Below are 16468 nucleotides of genomic sequence, written 5' to 3' on the forward strand. Positions count from 1 at the left end.
TTTTAACTTAATAAGAATTAAGAAATTTTGTGGAAGAGGTCATATTTTTACCCAGTTCAATTTCTCCCCGCAGTTTCCCCAATAGGATACAGAGGGAATATAACATCGTCTTTGATATGTGATCTTAAAATTACGACCAATCGTACCTAACCGGACACGTCACGCATCCTACGTCATCAGCGGGCGACAGTATTTTCATTGACATGGCATGCTTGCTACTGTGTGGCAGATAGTAAAAAACAGTTTTCTGTAACTCCGGGAGGATGACCATGGATTTGACTTTCCTCGGGACGGGCTCGGCGTACCCGTCCCCTCACCGCGGTGCCTCGGCTCTGGTGCTGCGGACGGACGGGGAGTGCTGGCTGTTTGACTGCGGAGAGGGAACCCAGATCCAGCTAATGAAGAGCCAGCTCAGAGCCGGTGTGCCACTTCAGATCCTCACACACACAGTCTGTCTGTCCTTTAAATATTTCTGGAAAAATAAAAAAAAGTTTTCCCCTGAATAAACTTCCTGTCATTGAAACAAATCTGTTCATGCCTTTCCATACCCCAAATCATTTGTTTGTAGGCTAATTAAGACTTCCTTTTATAAGTGCTCATAAATATGAAACAGACAAAACAGTGCACAGTGTTGTTTAGGAAAAGAAAAAAAAATTCCTCATCTCCATCTTGACATGAACCTGTTTTAAGTGCATATAGTTTAATTCAGTTTACAGCAAAATGCCCGACTTGATATGAAGGTGTAAAAATGTGATGTGCTTTTCACACAGGGCGAATCACCAAGGTTTTCATCTCCCACTTGCATGGAGATCACCTGTTCGGTTTACCTGGTCTCCTCTGCACTGTGAGTCTCAACACCAGCCCTGAATCTCAGCAGGACCTGAACTGTGTGGACATCTATGGGCCACGGGGTCTCAGACACTTTCTCAGAGTCACTCTTGGCATCACTGGATCACAGCTGCTCTTCCCTTACGCAGGCAGGTCCAAGGCCTGATAAATTGATCAGGCACAACATTATGACCACCTGCCTGACGTTTGCCCCGGTTCTGCTGCCAAAACAGCCCTGACCCATCGTGGCACAGACTCCCCTAGACCACTGAAGGTGTGCTGTGGTGGCGTCAAGGTGTTAGTAACAGATCGTTTAAGTCCGTAACTTGCGAAGTGGGCGTCCATGGATCAGATTCAATTGGATTGAGATCTGAAGAATTTGGAAACCAAGTCAACACATCAAGTGTGCAGTGCATATTATCCTGCTAAAAGAGGCCACAGCCAGCAGGGAATACCATTTCCATGAACTGGAAGCTCAATACAGAAGCTATATGGGTGTTTCCCAGGTTTTTTCATACACCCCCCCAGCCATCCACATGATGTCAAAGAACATATGATTCATCACACCAGGCCAACTTCGGTGGTCCAGTTCTGATGCTCAGATTCCTATTGTTGGCGCTTTTGGCAGTGGACTGGGGTCAGCATGGGCACCCTGACTGGTCTGCAGCTATGCAGCCCTATACACAGCCTTTGCTCCCCACGTGCATCAGTGAGCCTTGACCACCCATGACCCATATGCTGGTTCACCACTGTTCCTTACTTGGAGCACTTTTAATAGAAACTGACAAATGCAGACCAGGAACGCTCCACTGGAGCTACAGTTTTGGAGATGGTCTGACCTAGTCATCTAGCCATCACAGTTTGGCTCCCAAACTCACTCAAATCCTTACACTTGCCCATTTCTCCTGCGATTAACACATCAACTTTGAAGACAAAATGTTCAGCTGTTCCTTAATATATCCCGCTGATTACCATGTGGCATGATGGGTTAGTCAGTGTTATTGACTTCCCTTGCACGTGGTCATAATGTTATACCTGATTGGTGTATTGATACAAGATTGAAAGCATTCAATACAGGGGTTTAAGAACAAGCAGACGGTGTAGCTTGTTGTGGATGCTCTGTTTACTAGTTTCTCTGAGTCTGAATCTTGTTCCCTGGGCTATTTATAATTTGCTGCTGTTTTTTTTTAATGCAGCTGCATCATTTTAAAAAAGAATCTTTAAGAAACCTAGTAGATGGCTCAGATATGCTGCTTGATGAACACTGATCAAATAATTCAAGTTATACCTAAGTTATATCCTGGTTAAAGATATAATAGTTCACATCTTTTCTCTTGGTTTTTAGTGCATGAATTGGAGCCCACACCTGACCAGAGCCCAGAAGAAGGAAAACTTAACCCAGAGGTAAGTCGTTGATTTTGTTGTTTTGATGTTCCTGTGTTGTAGAATATCACCTCTCCCTGCTGTCAGTCCCTGTTTTTACTAAATGATGAAATCTGGAATTCATATTTTCTATTTAGAAAATGATAAAGATGTAGTGAAAGTTCCTAGTGATCTTATGGCCTCTATCAGTGGTCTTGTCTTTGTCCTTGTCCTGCTAGACCTCAGTGCAGCTTTCAGTACTGCTCATCACAACATTTTAATACAGACTTAAATACACCACTAGCTACACCAATCGTGTTGATCTGACAGAGTGTAAGTGTTATATTTGTGAGGACATTCACTGACAGTAATACCTTCTTAAGATTCTTACCCCTAGGTTTAACTGTGTGCTAAACCCTCAATCTAAACCTAATTCCAACTTTTACTTTAAAAGTTGATCTTAGCCCTAAAAAAGACTTTGAAGAGGTATGAAAAAGTCTATGTTTGCCAAAAAGATTAAAAAAAATTCTCTTTTTGTGGGTTCATCATTTCATTTATGTTTTTATAAAAATATATATGATTTTCTGTCATGCAGGACAGTCATACTCTTCCTCCAGAGAAAGTGCATCTTCACAGCTTTCCTCTTTACATGATCACTTCCCTGTGTGTGATGTGTTTAGGGTCATCTTTAAATTGTAGCTTTTTTGTTTTTTTTTTTATTACTATGCATGATAGTTTAGTTATTTTTTTAACAGACATCAGTGTGCAAATTGTTGCTGATATGCCTCCTTTGACTTGCGCTGGTACATGTTTGAGCATATCTCCTCAGCTCACCAGTTATGGCAGTTTCCACCTGAGCATTTACATTTTGTATTTTGTCCACTTGTATGCTGTTTTTTTCTGACGAATACTAGCACCTCTCTTGTCTCCCCAGATGGCAGCAGAGTGCGGTCCTCTCCATCCTCAGGAGCAACCAGGCAGAACAATCTCCTTGGATGTCTCCAGTGACACTTATCTTCTCTTTGAAGACCAGAAGTTTGCGGTCAAAGCCTTCAGGTTGTTTCACCGCATCCCTTCCTTTGGTTTTTGCATTCAGGAGCGAGATCGACCTGGAAGGTTGAAAACAGAACTGCTGAAGGAACTAGGTGAGAGGCATTTTCTGTTCTTTTAATATCTCTTCATTATTTGTGTAATATTAAAAATATAAATTCCCTGCATATAAAGTAGATGGAAATAACTGTCGTCACCAATTATTTATTAATGCAAGAAACAATTTCAGAAAAGCAACCCTTGCAGCTGGTCTCATTTTGTATCCTACAGGCCTGAAACCAGGCCCTCTCTATGGGCGCCTCAAAGCTGGGGAGTCAGTAACTCTTGAAAGCGGGCGTGTGGTGCAGCCTAGTGAGGTGCTAGAAGAAGCTATTCCTGGGAGGAAAGTCTGCATTTTAGGGGACTGTAGCTCGGTGCTTGGGGAAGGGCCGCAGAGGTTGTGCAGCGGAGCGGACATTCTGGTTCATGAGGCCACCCTTGGGAACGAGCACCGAGAGAAAGCAGTGGACCATGGGCACAGCACACCTGAGATGGCAGCGGCAGTAGCACGGGCTTGCTGTGCACGGAGGCTGGTGCTAAATCACTTCAGTCAGCGGTACAAACCCAGCGCCATGGTGAAGGAAGGAGATGAAGACCATGTTTCAGAGTTAAAGAGACAGGCTGAAGAGGCTTTGCAGGACACTGGGGTAGATGTGATTCTGGCAGAGGACTTTCTCACTCTACAGATCTCTCTCAGAAGATCAAGATAATAAGCAGCTGGTTTAGTGAGTATAAAGCTGGTAGTGTTTTTGGCTAAAAGCAGAGGAATTGTCTGTATATTTTATGATGTAAGGTGAAATTGTCTGCTCTTTGTCTAACTTGTTTTTATTTTATTAAAAGACAAATTAGTGAACTGACAAAAAAGTCAAGCTCAAGGTCCTCTTGTTTGCAATCTACGTTGATAATCTATATTATCATTAACTATTTTTCTATTTTAGGGAATTTTATTACCTGTAATACATGTTGGCTCTGAACCTGAGCTTGGCAATGGCAGTTTTTGCAGTGGCCAATATGCTTCATCTCAGGCTTGATTAATTTTCTTTATTCAAGTCTTATATTCTGGTTCCTAAAAGCAAAATTGCTGAGTGCCAATGTCACGTTGCAGTTAAATCACTGTCCTCCAGCAACTATATCACTGGTTGTGGAGGAATGTCTCTGTAAGGTTCTGGCTGAATATAAGTAGCTGTTGAGAATTTCTGTAGCTATTTTGCAGATTTTTAACAGTTAATTAATCAATGAATTACAATCAGGCAGTGAGTGGTTGCAAACCTGATCTTATATCAAGGAACAATTTTAAAAGAAAAAGACAGCAAGTTTATTGCACGCAGTCCCAATAATGTTGTTCATTATTCAATCTCTAGCCAGTTTTCCCTAGTGTGACTAGGAATAGTACTTTTTAGTGCTTTGCCTACAAAGTAAAGGTTGCACCTTTGTGTTGATTGGACAGCTTTTATTTTGTAGACAAATGTTTTCATTTACTACTTAATAGTTGACAAGTGTTTGCAGACATGTTGCTGTCTTCCATGCAAACTGTGGGCACCTGAAGCAATCTGATAGAGACCAAAGTAAGTGCAAAGTTTTATTTTGGTATAACACGTGGTTTGTGACCAATTTCACCCAGCAACAATCAGCAACCACTTGCTAACCAATCAGGCAATACATTTTCCCTACCAACCTGTGGTTGTAAGGATTTTAGGCTGGTTCAGATGGAACAGGCAGGTAAGCAGAACTTGAGCTGAGATTTTGTCAGTTTAAAGAATGGTTTTGGGGGGGCTGTAAATAATACTTGGTCCAAAAACTAATGACTAAAACTTTCTTTTTTAATATCACGAGGAATTTAAGCCTCAAGTTTTGTTAAACTGCCGCTCTCATGTAAAGAATAAACGTAATGATAAAGATGCAGCAGTAATCTTCGAACCTTTTCCAGAGCTTTATTTCTGGATCTGTACACAAGGTATTAAAGTACAACATAAAATACAAAATAATGTTTAACAAAAGAAAAAAAAAAAAAAAAAACTCAATGTTTATGTACAATTTTTATAAACAATAAAGATAGCTTCTTGAACATTTCTCATAGTGAAGTTTTTGATTGTCTATATTTCTGGATATACATTTTTAAGTTTTGTAGGTTTTTATTCACAAAGGTGTTTTTATTTTCATCAAAGGACTTTGTTTCCTTCTTCAAAACCACAACTGCTATATTTTTTTCTTTTTTAAACTTCAAAACACAATACAAAATATAAAATAAATTTGTTTAGTGCTTGCTTGCACACACAAGTCTCATACCAGAGATATCAATAAAATATCACATTTTCGAGAGTTCACAGGGTGGTGAAAAACCTACTTCTACTACTTAATGGCCTTTACATTCTGACAGTTTTTCTGAGTCTTTGTACAAACCACAGGTGAAATAAATATCACTGGACTGCTAAAGCTAGAAGAGCTTGGAGGACCTACTGCATTATGCACATTGCATTAAAAGAGAAACTAGCTCTCCACACACTTACAGCAGCAGCCATCCCGTTACCATCGAGACAAATATAGACGACGACAACATGTAAAAACTCTTAAGGAAAGAAACATGAGTGTCTTTTACACATGGCTGCATGTTTTGAATGCAAAAATTGCAACATTGAGTAATATCAATACGTCTTCGGGTAAAGCCGTTTTCAGTGGTACACTTGAAACAGGGCACAGCTGGCATGCGTGGTTTCAGCTGTGTCCTGGTGTCTGGGTGACTTTCCAAGGAGAGAAAAGAAATGAAAACACCAAGTCAACCAGTAAAATGCAAAACCCAAAATATCTGTACATATCTACAAATTATTGCCTTTCTGACAAGGAATCAAAGTAAAACCTTTTTATCAACACAGATTCACAAGTGTAAGAGGTCAGTTAATAGACTTTTTAAAGGCTATTTGCTAATTATTTACATGAAACACAGATGTGATTATCCTCTCTGACGCTGGCCGTTGAAACTGAACTGCTTGATTAAACTTAAGGATTATTAGGCATGAATGGACACAACAAACATGATGTACCCCTGAAACAAACTAAATAGTCATAGCACAATGCATAGATAAATTAAGTAAACACTACTACTGCATCCAATCAACTGACACTGACCTGCTAAACGTTTTACAACTCACAATTATGAACTTCAGTCAAGCGAAAAACAGCTCCATTTCTGCTACTAGGCTCCAAAATATTGTCAACCGGATTTCAAAAAGGCATAACTAGGCAGTACAGGCTAGGCAGAGGTTCAATACAAACTCAGAGAAGCTTTAAAAAAAAAAATAATAATAATAATAATAATAATAATACTGCTAGCAGGTTAGGGGGGAAAAAAAAGAAAGAAAAAAAAGGCGCTACTTGATTTAGGAACATATCCACTTAATTAGGACACACACACAGCTTAACTTGCCTAAGCGTAGCGTGAGTGAAAGCATGAACTGAAAGGGTGAAATAAAACTTTAGAATGAGAAAAGTATATGCAATAAATACATACTTTACTGTGTCGAGGTTTAAATGGCTATTAACCCAACCAGAAATCTTTGCATTGCAATATTGCTGTTATGGTTCGTTGATATTCTAGCAAGTAGCAGGATTTTAAAAATATATTTATATACTCAACAGTAAAACAAGGTGACTCCCAGTATATTAATTTGCGCCGGTATTTTTCAATCACCTATTTTAAAATGTAAAGAAAAAAACAAAACAAACAACAACAACAACAACAAAAAAAACAAAAAACAAGGCCATTCATTTGGGTTTGACTACATGGGCATTATTAAAAGGAAAAAAAAAACCTCCAGTATTGGCCACTTTGAACAAAGGTAAATAAGCAGACAGACTACAAAGCACAAGAGAACATAAAGAGAAGAAACCCAAACAAGATGGCCTTAGCAGCTTAAGCCACGACACTTCCTGGTTTCCAAGCTAATCTCCATGCTAGTGTTGCTCTTCGTACAGTTATGTATCCAGGTAGATTCAAATCATATAAAAACCATTTGCACAAGTTGGGTTACTGGAAAGTACCTGTAAACAAAAAAAAGAAAAAAAAAATAGTACCACCTTAAACAACAAATACAGGCAACTAAATGCTAACACCAGAGCTGAGGAAACTAAGTTTTTGGCAGCTAGAAGAATGGCAGGATAAGGTACTGAAGCTCTGAAGATGGTGGGTGTAGATGTGAAGGAGGAAGAGACACATCTCTCCTACTGCAGCCCCTGGGCCCTGCTGTACATGGACGTTACACATCTCAAGACCGCAAAACAAAAATAAAATAAATGACTATATAAACTCTTGAGAGAAATCAAGATTTTAGTTCTATATGATAGACATCACTGATGTCATATTACACAAAAAATGAAAACAAAGTATAGTCATATACATATATATAGATATATATATATATAATAGAATTTAAACAAATTGAATTTTCCAGTGAGGTCAGTCTTATGTACAAGCAGGAAAAAAAGGGATCTTAAAAGGGAAGAACAGGGAAGAAGATGAGGAAGATCACTCTGACTGAAGTGCTGCAGTGTGCTGTGTGTGGTGCCGTGCATGTGCTCCCAGAAACCCGTTGGGCTCACCGCTCCCAGCCAAGCTCCCAAAGTCTGTGACAGATACTGCCATTTTGGCGCCGGTGATTCGGTGGTGATGCGTCGTCGTCCGTCGTGCATCAAAGTCCACTCCGAGGTTACCCACGGATACGTCATTGATAAAGGAGTCAGGCAGCGCCATCTTGAGTCTCTTGGAGGGCCGCTCACAGTCCTTGTTGACGCACACGCCTCCCAGCTGGCCCAGATCTGAGTGGTAGAAGCCAGCCTCAAGCATATTGAGGCAGTCAGGTTCTGCACCATTTGCAGGGAACCCAAGGGATTCCTCGTGGTTCAGGGAACCTCGATGGAGACTGTCCAGTGGAGGAAAGCTGTAGGAGTCCAGGCAGCTAACCTCTGCAGGACTGCATACTGTGGCTACAGTGTTGCTCAAAGCTGCAAAGACACAAAACAGTTAACAACAAGAAGTAGTCATTTATTTTTATTTTTTTAAACCATCGCTGCACAACTAAGGTCTGTAACTAACCCGTGAGGTCGCTGGCAGTGATGGAGTTGAGCAGGCTAAGCTGCTGTTCTGTGGTTGTTTCCAGCCTTCCACCACCACCAGCACCTGAACACACGGAGGAGGAACTGTCCACAGCTAACCCCTCCGCTTCATCCACCAGCCTGTCCATCAGGTCACTAGAAACAAAGAAATGTCACTGGGTTTGTTTCTTCCATATTATGTGAACTTTTTTCCATTTTATTGAAGCAAAGCAATAAAGACAGACACTCCGTTTCATTTCACTTACGTTACTCCAGGATAGTTGCTGAACTTTTTCTTCCCGAACCGATTCTGCTGCACAAAGAAGTCAAAGCGCTCTGACTTTTTCCACATGTAATAAAATGCCACACATTCTGCTACTGTTCTTGTTGTGACCTGAGAGGAGAGGAGGGGGACAGAGTTTACAAAACTTTGTATACATTTTTATTTGCATACACTTGTAAAGGGAACCATAAATTCACACTTACTTTGTGTTTCTGAATGAGGTGAAAGTTCTTGTCATACATCTGAAGAGCATGTTCAAAGTTCTTGCATTCCTCTTCAGACCATGGAGGTGATTTTTCTGCAATGAAACCATGAATCCATTTTAACAATGGGTGTGCAAAGGTAACCACAGGCCATGTCGAAACCAAGACATGTCCCACCAATAAAATTCATCCCAACTGAATGGTCCATTATTCCAAACTTAGTATCAACCATTTAGGAATAACAGGCATTTTTATATAGTCTCCCATATTCCAAAGGTTCAAAAGTAATTGGACAAACTAATAATTTTTAACAAATGTTTAAATTTGCCTCAGATCTAGCACCCGTGGACAATACCAAATGTATTGATTTCTGTCGCGATGCTTTCATTGGAGCCGTGTTCAATTTCTATTTGTTTGTGGATCTTCTGCCTTCAGCTCCATCTTCAGCAAATGTTAAGGGCCCGTAACACTCACAGCGGCTACCTTGCGAATTGTAACACACACTAGACTAGAGATCGCATGATAACAATAACAAAAAATAAATAAAAAATACACTGGGATAGCCTACTCAGAGATGAAATGCCGGTTTGGCAGCATGTAGCGAGGCTCCCGATGCTTTTTAGTGTGAAGTCACTCCAGACCGCCGACAGGTCTCGCACACAACAGCCGCTCTATCAGGTGACACATACTGCTCCGACGTGCTATGGTCGCGAGCTGGTGTATGCCATGTCAAAAGTTTTGTGAGGTGCTTTTGTGATGTTTAATTCATTTTTTTTTTTTTTTTATTTCTCCCTGATATCCGATCCAGTAATTTAGGTCAAGATTGGACCGGTACCAATACTGTATATCGGGTTGTTCCATCTCCAGTTACATCCTCAGTCCTGCGTCACACATTGACATTATTTCGACTCGTTCTTCAGCTCTCACTTTTTGTAACCCCAAACGGGTGGCTTGGCCAGACTGAAGGCAAAAATACACAATGTAGTGACCACAATGGGTCCTTAAGGGATACTCCGCTGGTTTAAGATCAGGTCACTGGCTTGGCAAGTGAAGAATATCCCATTTCTTTGCCTTGAGAAAATCTTGTTGCAGTCTCCATAATCAATAAACACATGCCATAACATTGCCTCATGTTTAACACATGATTTGGTAGTCGTTTCTCTCCTTCCCCATACTTTTCACTTCCAATCATTATGGTACAAGTTCATCTTGGTTTCATCTGTCTAAATGTTTTTAGGCAGAAGAAACTGCTCCTTTAGAGGATTCCTTGGCAGGCCTAATCAGGCGTTCTTATTATTCAGTGAAACTAGTGGTTTGTAAATGTCGTCATCAGACAGTAAACGTGAGAGTTTGCATGCCTACCTGTTTTTTGTGACCGCGCAGACTTGTCTGCTGAGACAATACAACCATGCATGCGCTCAAGCAGCGGACTTCAAGTTGATTTTAAAGAAGTATAACAGGAACGAGAACTCAGGCATCAGGCCTCCAGCTGTCAGTGTCCGCAACAGATTATAATCCAAGCTTTAGTTGTCTTATGTAGTCTTTTGGTGTTGCTGAGCAGCAATGTTTTCCTTTTTCAAAGACATCTAATTTGTCTAGTCCCAAAGGTTTATTTTGGTTTTTCAGCCTAATGATGGCATCCTACATTTGCATTAACATCTCTCATATTTTGATGTCAGTGAACAGCCATCAAGTCCAATACTTGCAATCAGCTCGACCTCACATGATCAAGAAACTGTTCATCAATTCTCATTTGTCTAATTACTGAAAAGGGGGGGCCCCATGTACAATAATGACTTTGAATGAAAGTGAAATCTACATGTGAAGCATTTTGAGTGTCTTGAGGTGCAAACGAATCACAATGACATTTCCTATGAGAAATCACTTGCTTACCTTTTGAGGACTTTACATGGTTGCAATATCTTTCTAGTGCTTCGCGGGTGTTGTAGTTGCATTTTACAAGCTCACGTAAAGCCTACATTGAAAGAATGAAAGAGTAAAAATTATAGCATTTGCCAAAATTGATCAGAAACAATTAAACAGATATGAATGTCAGAGAAAATACCTTTCTTGAGGTGCACTGCTAATAACACATTCATCATTTTATCAAACCACGTAAAGGACTGAGTAAGACATGACTGACCTGCTCATTGTCTCGCACATGCATTCCTGGTTTGTCACACCCCGTCTTTTCATCTGTCGTCCGTGACAATACTTCACACAGGAAACTTCTAACCTTGTTTTCTGATAATACACCTGGACTCCACAGTAACTCATCTTCATCTTCATATGCTATACAACCAAATACATGATGTTAAAATTAATCACCAGGTGTACATCACCTATTCTTAATTGAATGGTTAACAACACTGTAAGCAGCCACATTAAAGAATAGATTAGGAACGTGTGATGAAAGCAAAAAAAAAAAAAAAAAAAAAAAGTAGTATTCACCTTTCTCCTCATCTTTGTAGTGACAGAGGCAAGAAGGAACTTCTGCTTGGTATTCCAATCCCACCATTATTTCCTATTACAAAGCATAAGAGGGCATGTCTGAATTCAAAAGCAACCTGACTTAACATGAAACAAACATGAAACGGCGAGTAAACTATATCCTATATCCATGTTTCCAAATGAAACAAATCATTTACCTTTCTCGAGTCCTCTGGGCATGGGCCATCTTCATCACACTCTGACTCTTTATCACCGTCAGAAATAGCGTTTGCTGGGGGGTTTTTTTAAAAGAAAGAAAAAAATGTTTAACAATTAGTAAATCTTAAATACTTTAGCACACCCTGAATTTAAATGGCAGCTGCTTAATGCCAAAGCCGGATGTTTTACCCAAAAGATTTTTTTTCCCAGTTTTTCTGCTAAAGGTTGTAAGATCTCCTCAAACATACTTGAAGCTTTCCAAAGAATTTAGGTAAAGTTATGTGTAAAGAACCAACACTGTTTCAAACCACAAACCCACGGTAAGTTGGCTGAGTAACACAGCTGCAAAAACAAATTTATGACAAAAATATTTTTCCAGTAAAATGACTGAGCTAATGATTCATTTTTGTTATGCAAACTGCATAACAAATCCCAGCTGTTTGTCTTTATTTTACAGTGTTATAATTATGGTTTTATTTGAGTTACTTTTCTAATCCAACCTATTTGTACTTTTTTTGATTCTGGCTCTATTTGGACATGCTAAAAATTAAATTTAGTCTTAAATGGACTTGAGAACAGCAGTCAGAGACAGATAAGCTAAGCTTAACTTACACAAATAACTGCATTAGCTGCAGACTTAACACATCTTTATCTAAATGTTTTGTTAGACAACGAGCCTTGTCGAATTTTATAACCTTAACAGTAACTTTTTCATCAACAGCTAAGTGGGAGAAGTGAATATTTCACAGTGCACAACAGTAAGTGACCCTCCTTTATAACACCAAGATCCACAGTCAAATTACCGTTTTATTGTGTGACATATTACACACTAGGTTTTAAAATAATTAAAAACTAGTCAGCTGCACCAAATATCTGTGACAAAAAGAAGGGAACTGCTACTACATTTAGCATTCACAACCAAAATCTAAATTTGAAATTTAGCAAACTACACATCTTAGTATTCTCAGTATTCTCATAATATTAATATAAAAAAATAATGAGCACATTAATCACTGTATTGCACACACTAAAAAAGATTTAATTCTGACAGTTGCAAACATAAAATACTTTTAATTTAAAAGTAGTAATCTATCACTTACATCTAAGTGTTCTTGGGAAGAAATCAGTGGCCTCATGGGAGGTAACTGAAGGAGTCAGATCATCAGCTGAGGACTGGGTCTCCTCCTCATAATCTCCAGACAGAAGGTCTTTAGCTATTTCCTCCTAGTGAGTAAAAGGAATATAAATTGTACACCATACAAAAACCATAAGTTACAAATATAGCATTGTTTTACAAATTAACGCTATATTTATTGCCAATTGCTTCTCACAAATCTACTTAGCAACTGTATAACTACCAAATAACAGCAACTCCTTACCTTATCCAAAGTCATGTCGGGGAGCTCATCAGTCAGGTCTCCAGAGGAGCTGTCTATACTGGAGCCTGCTGAGGCCTCATAGCGATAAATGGCCAACAGTTCCTCTAAAGGCATGTTCCCTTCCTGTTAAAAGAAAAATGAATGGAAAAATGTATCAATTCCATTTCACAGGGTTATACCGTTTTCATGTACGAAGTACAAGATGGTCAAGTTGGACAAATTTATACACTGCACCTATCATATGACATTTGGAATGGCATATGGATTTACTGATTTATTATAATACCTTTTCCAGATCTGCAATTTCAGATCTGAAATTTGTTCCGCCTTCCAGAGACTCTTCCTCCTCCAGAGTCCTCTCATCATCATACTCATGAACTAACATTTCTGCTGTTGGATCAAAGTCATGGTCCTCTGATGATAAAGAGCCAACTGAACGAGAAAAATGGAAAGAAAAATAAAAGAATTATAAATACCAAATTGTTATCGTGCAATAAGCAAAACCTTACTTTATTACAAACTCATAACATTTTCAGAAATTCATCTCGATATTTCTGTTTACTATTATTTGTGAAAAGTAAAAATAGAGTTTTGAAAGTACACCTTAATATAGATTAGTAAATTGTAAAAGTAAATTGTATTACCTGGACTTGAACTCCCTAGGGAAGCCTGGAAAAGAAGGGAAAAAAATACCATAAATTGGAGCAAGACAGAAAATTAGAATTAAAATAAATTACTCGGGGGCTTTAACCTCAAATATTAAAACAGGATGACCAATAAAATATTTTTACGTTGTGTGTAATATGACCCAAGGAAATAGCCGGGCAGGAAAACTGCAATTGTCGCTAATGTTACCCGATATAGGTGGCTAATACAACGCTAGCCGAGCTGCACACTCAGGAAAAGATACGTTTTTTTAAACGCTGGAATAAAAAATTTCCCCAGAGGACTGAATAAAAAAAACCTCGTATAATCGGTTGTATATGTCATTGCAGATCCAGTACTGCTTAGCTAGCCGGAAAGCTATTTCCAAATCCAAATGTTAACGCTGTCCACCGAAAAATGTAAACACTAATTTCGTTTGCGCGGTACTGCAATCGATAAAGTCGAGCAACCTTTTAAACGTAGGTGCCGCTACTCCAGCCTGAACATCAAAAAATATTTTTCCATTCACCATAAAGATTATATGGTCTGCAATTTACTTGAACCAGCAAGCTAACGTTAAATTTACGTATGAATTTACACAGCCGCTTCACCGAAGCAGCTGAGAGCGAAGGCGCAGAGGCCTCGTAGTGAAGGATCAGTCCAGACATTTAAGCATATTTAAGAGAAATAAAAACAACAATTATGAGACGAAACACGCTACACACAAGGCAAAAAGCATTGTTTCTTCAATCGATTGCGTAAAAATGAAAAATACAGCACACAAATTTTAAAAATGTCGATTTAACATCGATTGCTTCTCCCCTGTTTTCCCTCTTACCTCCGCCATATTGGTACCTTTAGCTAATGGGCTCCTTCTAGCGCAGTACCCGGATCAGCGCTCTGAGCCAATCAGAGATCCAGGTGACTGCCTGAGTCGTGACGCCGTTCAAACCATCTACTGGTCAGACTAACGGTAATTACTAATAAACGGGTAATTTACGGTATAAAAATGTGAAAAACTGAGATTACAAGTCAAATTGCCGATACACATTCTACCTACAACATATCGGTGTCATGGCGTTGGCCGGTGCCTTACACAAAGACGGTTTACTGGAACATTCCCGGCACATCCCAGCTGATTTCCTGTTCTCCTTACCGTATTTATCGAAGCTATGGCATCTAAACTACTGTGTTGTCAACACCGTCTTGTTTTTCCGCTGTATTTCTGAAAGAACAGTCCAATGCGGAATTCAAATAGAAATCAGTTAAGGTTTTCCAGCTGTAACACTGGATATTAGGACAGTAATGTGTATGCTACTGTAATATTGCTGTTAACACACCTGTCTTCTTAAATAAAAATAATGCACAATTTAGCTATAGATAAACATTTTTTATTAAGTTGACCGTTTATTTATCATAAAATTATTTTACTTGAATTTTGATCCCTTACCAATCAAACTCCTTGGTCTGCACATTCCTCAAACTCTTCAAAGAGCAATTTGTTGTATTTCTATTTGAAAAATAATACTCTTATAAAGCACCATACTAATTATTTTAGAGATAAACATAGCAATAATTACAGTTTAAGTATGTTTTTAATCTTTTTTTATATGTTGATATATTGTACTGTTGGTATATATTTAACTTTCTCATGAGAAGCTCAACTTAATTCTGCTCAATAATTATTTTATCTCTGTTATAGCTCTTTTTCTTTCTTTATAAATACCTACTGGTAAGAGTAAATTAGACGTTACAATTAGGCAATGAAAATGTGAAATAAATAGTAGCAGCATTTTATCCATCCATCCATCTTCTTCCGCTTATCTGGGACCAGGTCACGGGAGCAGCAGCCTAACCAGTGAAGCCCAGACCTCCCTCTCCTCCAGCTTGTCCGAGGGAACACCAAGGCATTCCCAGTCGATCATTGACCTGCAGCCTAGGGTGTCCTGGTGTCACGTGCACTTATGGACAACCTTATGTTCAACATAAGGCTGTTTGTTATGGACAAACTGCGGTTTGCACATAAGTCCAACCAAAAAACACCGCTTGGGTTCAGATCCGGGAGGCCGTTCCTCTCAATCACACCCCTCCAGGTCTCATTGCTGTTGCCCACATGAGCGTTGAAGTCTCCCAGCATTTTATTGTTATTTAATCAACATCCCCCAAAACAATTGTGAATGAAATGTGCATACTTTTGCAAAATTTCAGAGACTTTTAACTTTATCCAAAGTGCTATTTCTGTTTTGCTTGGACGGGAATTTTAAAGACAGTGTACACATGCTCACCGCTGAGAGAGGATCTGTATTGTTTGTTCTCATATGAAGATAGATCCAAAGAGAACCAACATCTTCTGAGCATGTCTCTGACCATGTGTGGAAAGTTCTTCTATTTGAGAGTGATCTGCCAGAAGTGAATCAAAAGTGCTTGTGGTAAAGGTAACTATTTTTGTTACCACATCAACAACATGGTTAATATTTAGCACTGAGTCACACAACACCTCCAGTTTCAGTTCTGCTGTCATTTCATGTCTCTTTCTCTTGCATCCACTTCAAAAGTCTGAAATTTTTCCCTGTCAGATTTGGACAGCCATTGGCTGCGATACCGGTTTGTCCATTTTCAACCTCCATGAACAATTCACTTACTATCAGAGTCTGTTTCACTGAGTGCATTGCTGCCAGCTCCTCTGTAATCTCAGACTCTTTCGTTACCACATGTACAAAGATGAGTAACTGAGGTGTGTGGTGAACATCAGAGCTCTCATCTGGAGCCAAGGAGAAAACAGACTAAACTGTCTGCTTTTTCTTTAAAGTTAAGTGCCACCAAACATTCTTTGATAAACTTACAATTTTGTGGGAAATCACAAAACTGGTCTTGAAAGTTCCATCCCTGGATGTGTAAAGCTTGGTAAAAAGTCCTTGCTGCTTTTGCAGCTTTGCTAGCAAAGG

The 16468-nt window shown here is 39.2% G+C and overlaps 2 protein-coding genes across 6 annotated transcripts; one reads left to right on the forward strand and one right to left on the reverse strand.

Moving 5' to 3' along the window:
* The first annotated feature begins 155 nt into the window (after window positions 1-155).
* On the forward strand, window positions 156-5357 carry elac1 (elaC ribonuclease Z 1). The gene is made up of 5 exons (XM_086314630.1): window positions 156-420; window positions 771-977; window positions 2174-2232; window positions 3125-3335; window positions 3511-5357. The coding sequence occupies exons 1-5, from the start codon at window positions 264-266 to the stop codon at window positions 3987-3989; spliced, it is 1113 nt and encodes a 370-aa protein (XP_086170756.1). The 5' UTR covers window positions 156-263; the 3' UTR covers window positions 3990-5357.
* On the reverse strand, window positions 5186-14755 carry mier3b (mesoderm induction early response 1, family member 3 b). Of its 5 annotated transcripts, none has more exons than XM_086314626.1 (13): window positions 14680-14755; window positions 13523-13547; window positions 13165-13310; window positions 12879-13001; window positions 12600-12723; window positions 11499-11572; window positions 11302-11374; window positions 10994-11142; window positions 10744-10825; window positions 8851-8945; window positions 8631-8758; window positions 8366-8520; window positions 5186-8274 (listed from the first exon to the last, which is right to left on the reverse strand). In XM_086314626.1, exons 3-13 carry the CDS (start codon window positions 13261-13263, stop codon window positions 7799-7801), a joined length of 1578 nt encoding a protein of 525 aa, XP_086170752.1. In that variant the 5' UTR covers window positions 13264-13310; window positions 13523-13547; window positions 14680-14755; the 3' UTR covers window positions 5186-7798. The 5 variants fall into 5 exon arrangements, with proteins under 5 accessions (XP_086170752.1, XP_086170753.1, XP_086170755.1 ...); XM_086314627.1 differs by having other exon boundaries at window positions 14620-14701; XM_086314629.1 differs by lacking the exon at window positions 14680-14755 and adding an exon at window positions 14379-14585.
* Between the last annotated feature and the right edge of the window lie 1713 nt (window positions 14756-16468).

The sequence above is a fragment of the Aulonocara sp. 'chitande type north' Nkhata Bay genome, linkage group LG12, assembly GCF_057382095.1.
Source record: "Aulonocara sp. 'chitande type north' Nkhata Bay isolate Kocher_YH1m ecotype deep benthic linkage group LG12, A_spYH_male_GT1.1, whole genome shotgun sequence".
In the NCBI taxonomy this organism is placed as follows: Eukaryota; Metazoa; Chordata; class Actinopteri; order Cichliformes; family Cichlidae; genus Aulonocara; species Aulonocara sp. 'chitande type north' Nkhata Bay.

Bases quoted from the DNA above. Each gene is read 5' to 3' on its own strand.
- elac1 (XM_086314630.1), top strand. From the start codon at position 264: ATGACCATGGATTTGACTTTCCTCGGGACGGGCTCGGCGTACCCGTCC. The intron at 978-2,173 runs GCAGGTCCAAGG...CTTGGTTTTTAG, and splicing joins GCTGCTCTTCCCTTACGCAG to TGCATGAATTGGAGCCCACA. The intron at 2,233-3,124 runs GTAAGTCGTTGA...TTGTCTCCCCAG, and splicing joins AAGGAAAACTTAACCCAGAG to ATGGCAGCAGAGTGCGGTCC.
- mier3b (XM_086314624.1), bottom strand. From the start codon at position 13,574: ATGGTATTTTTTTCCCTTCTTTTCCAGGCTTCCCTAGGGAGTTCAAGT. The intron at 11,573-12,599 runs GTAAGTGATAGA...AAAACCCCCCAG, and splicing joins CTTCCCAAGAACACTTAGAT to CAAACGCTATTTCTGACGGT. The intron at 11,375-11,498 runs GTAAATGATTTG...GCTTTGTAATAG, and splicing joins GCCCAGAGGACTCGAGAAAG to GAAATAATGGTGGGATTGGA.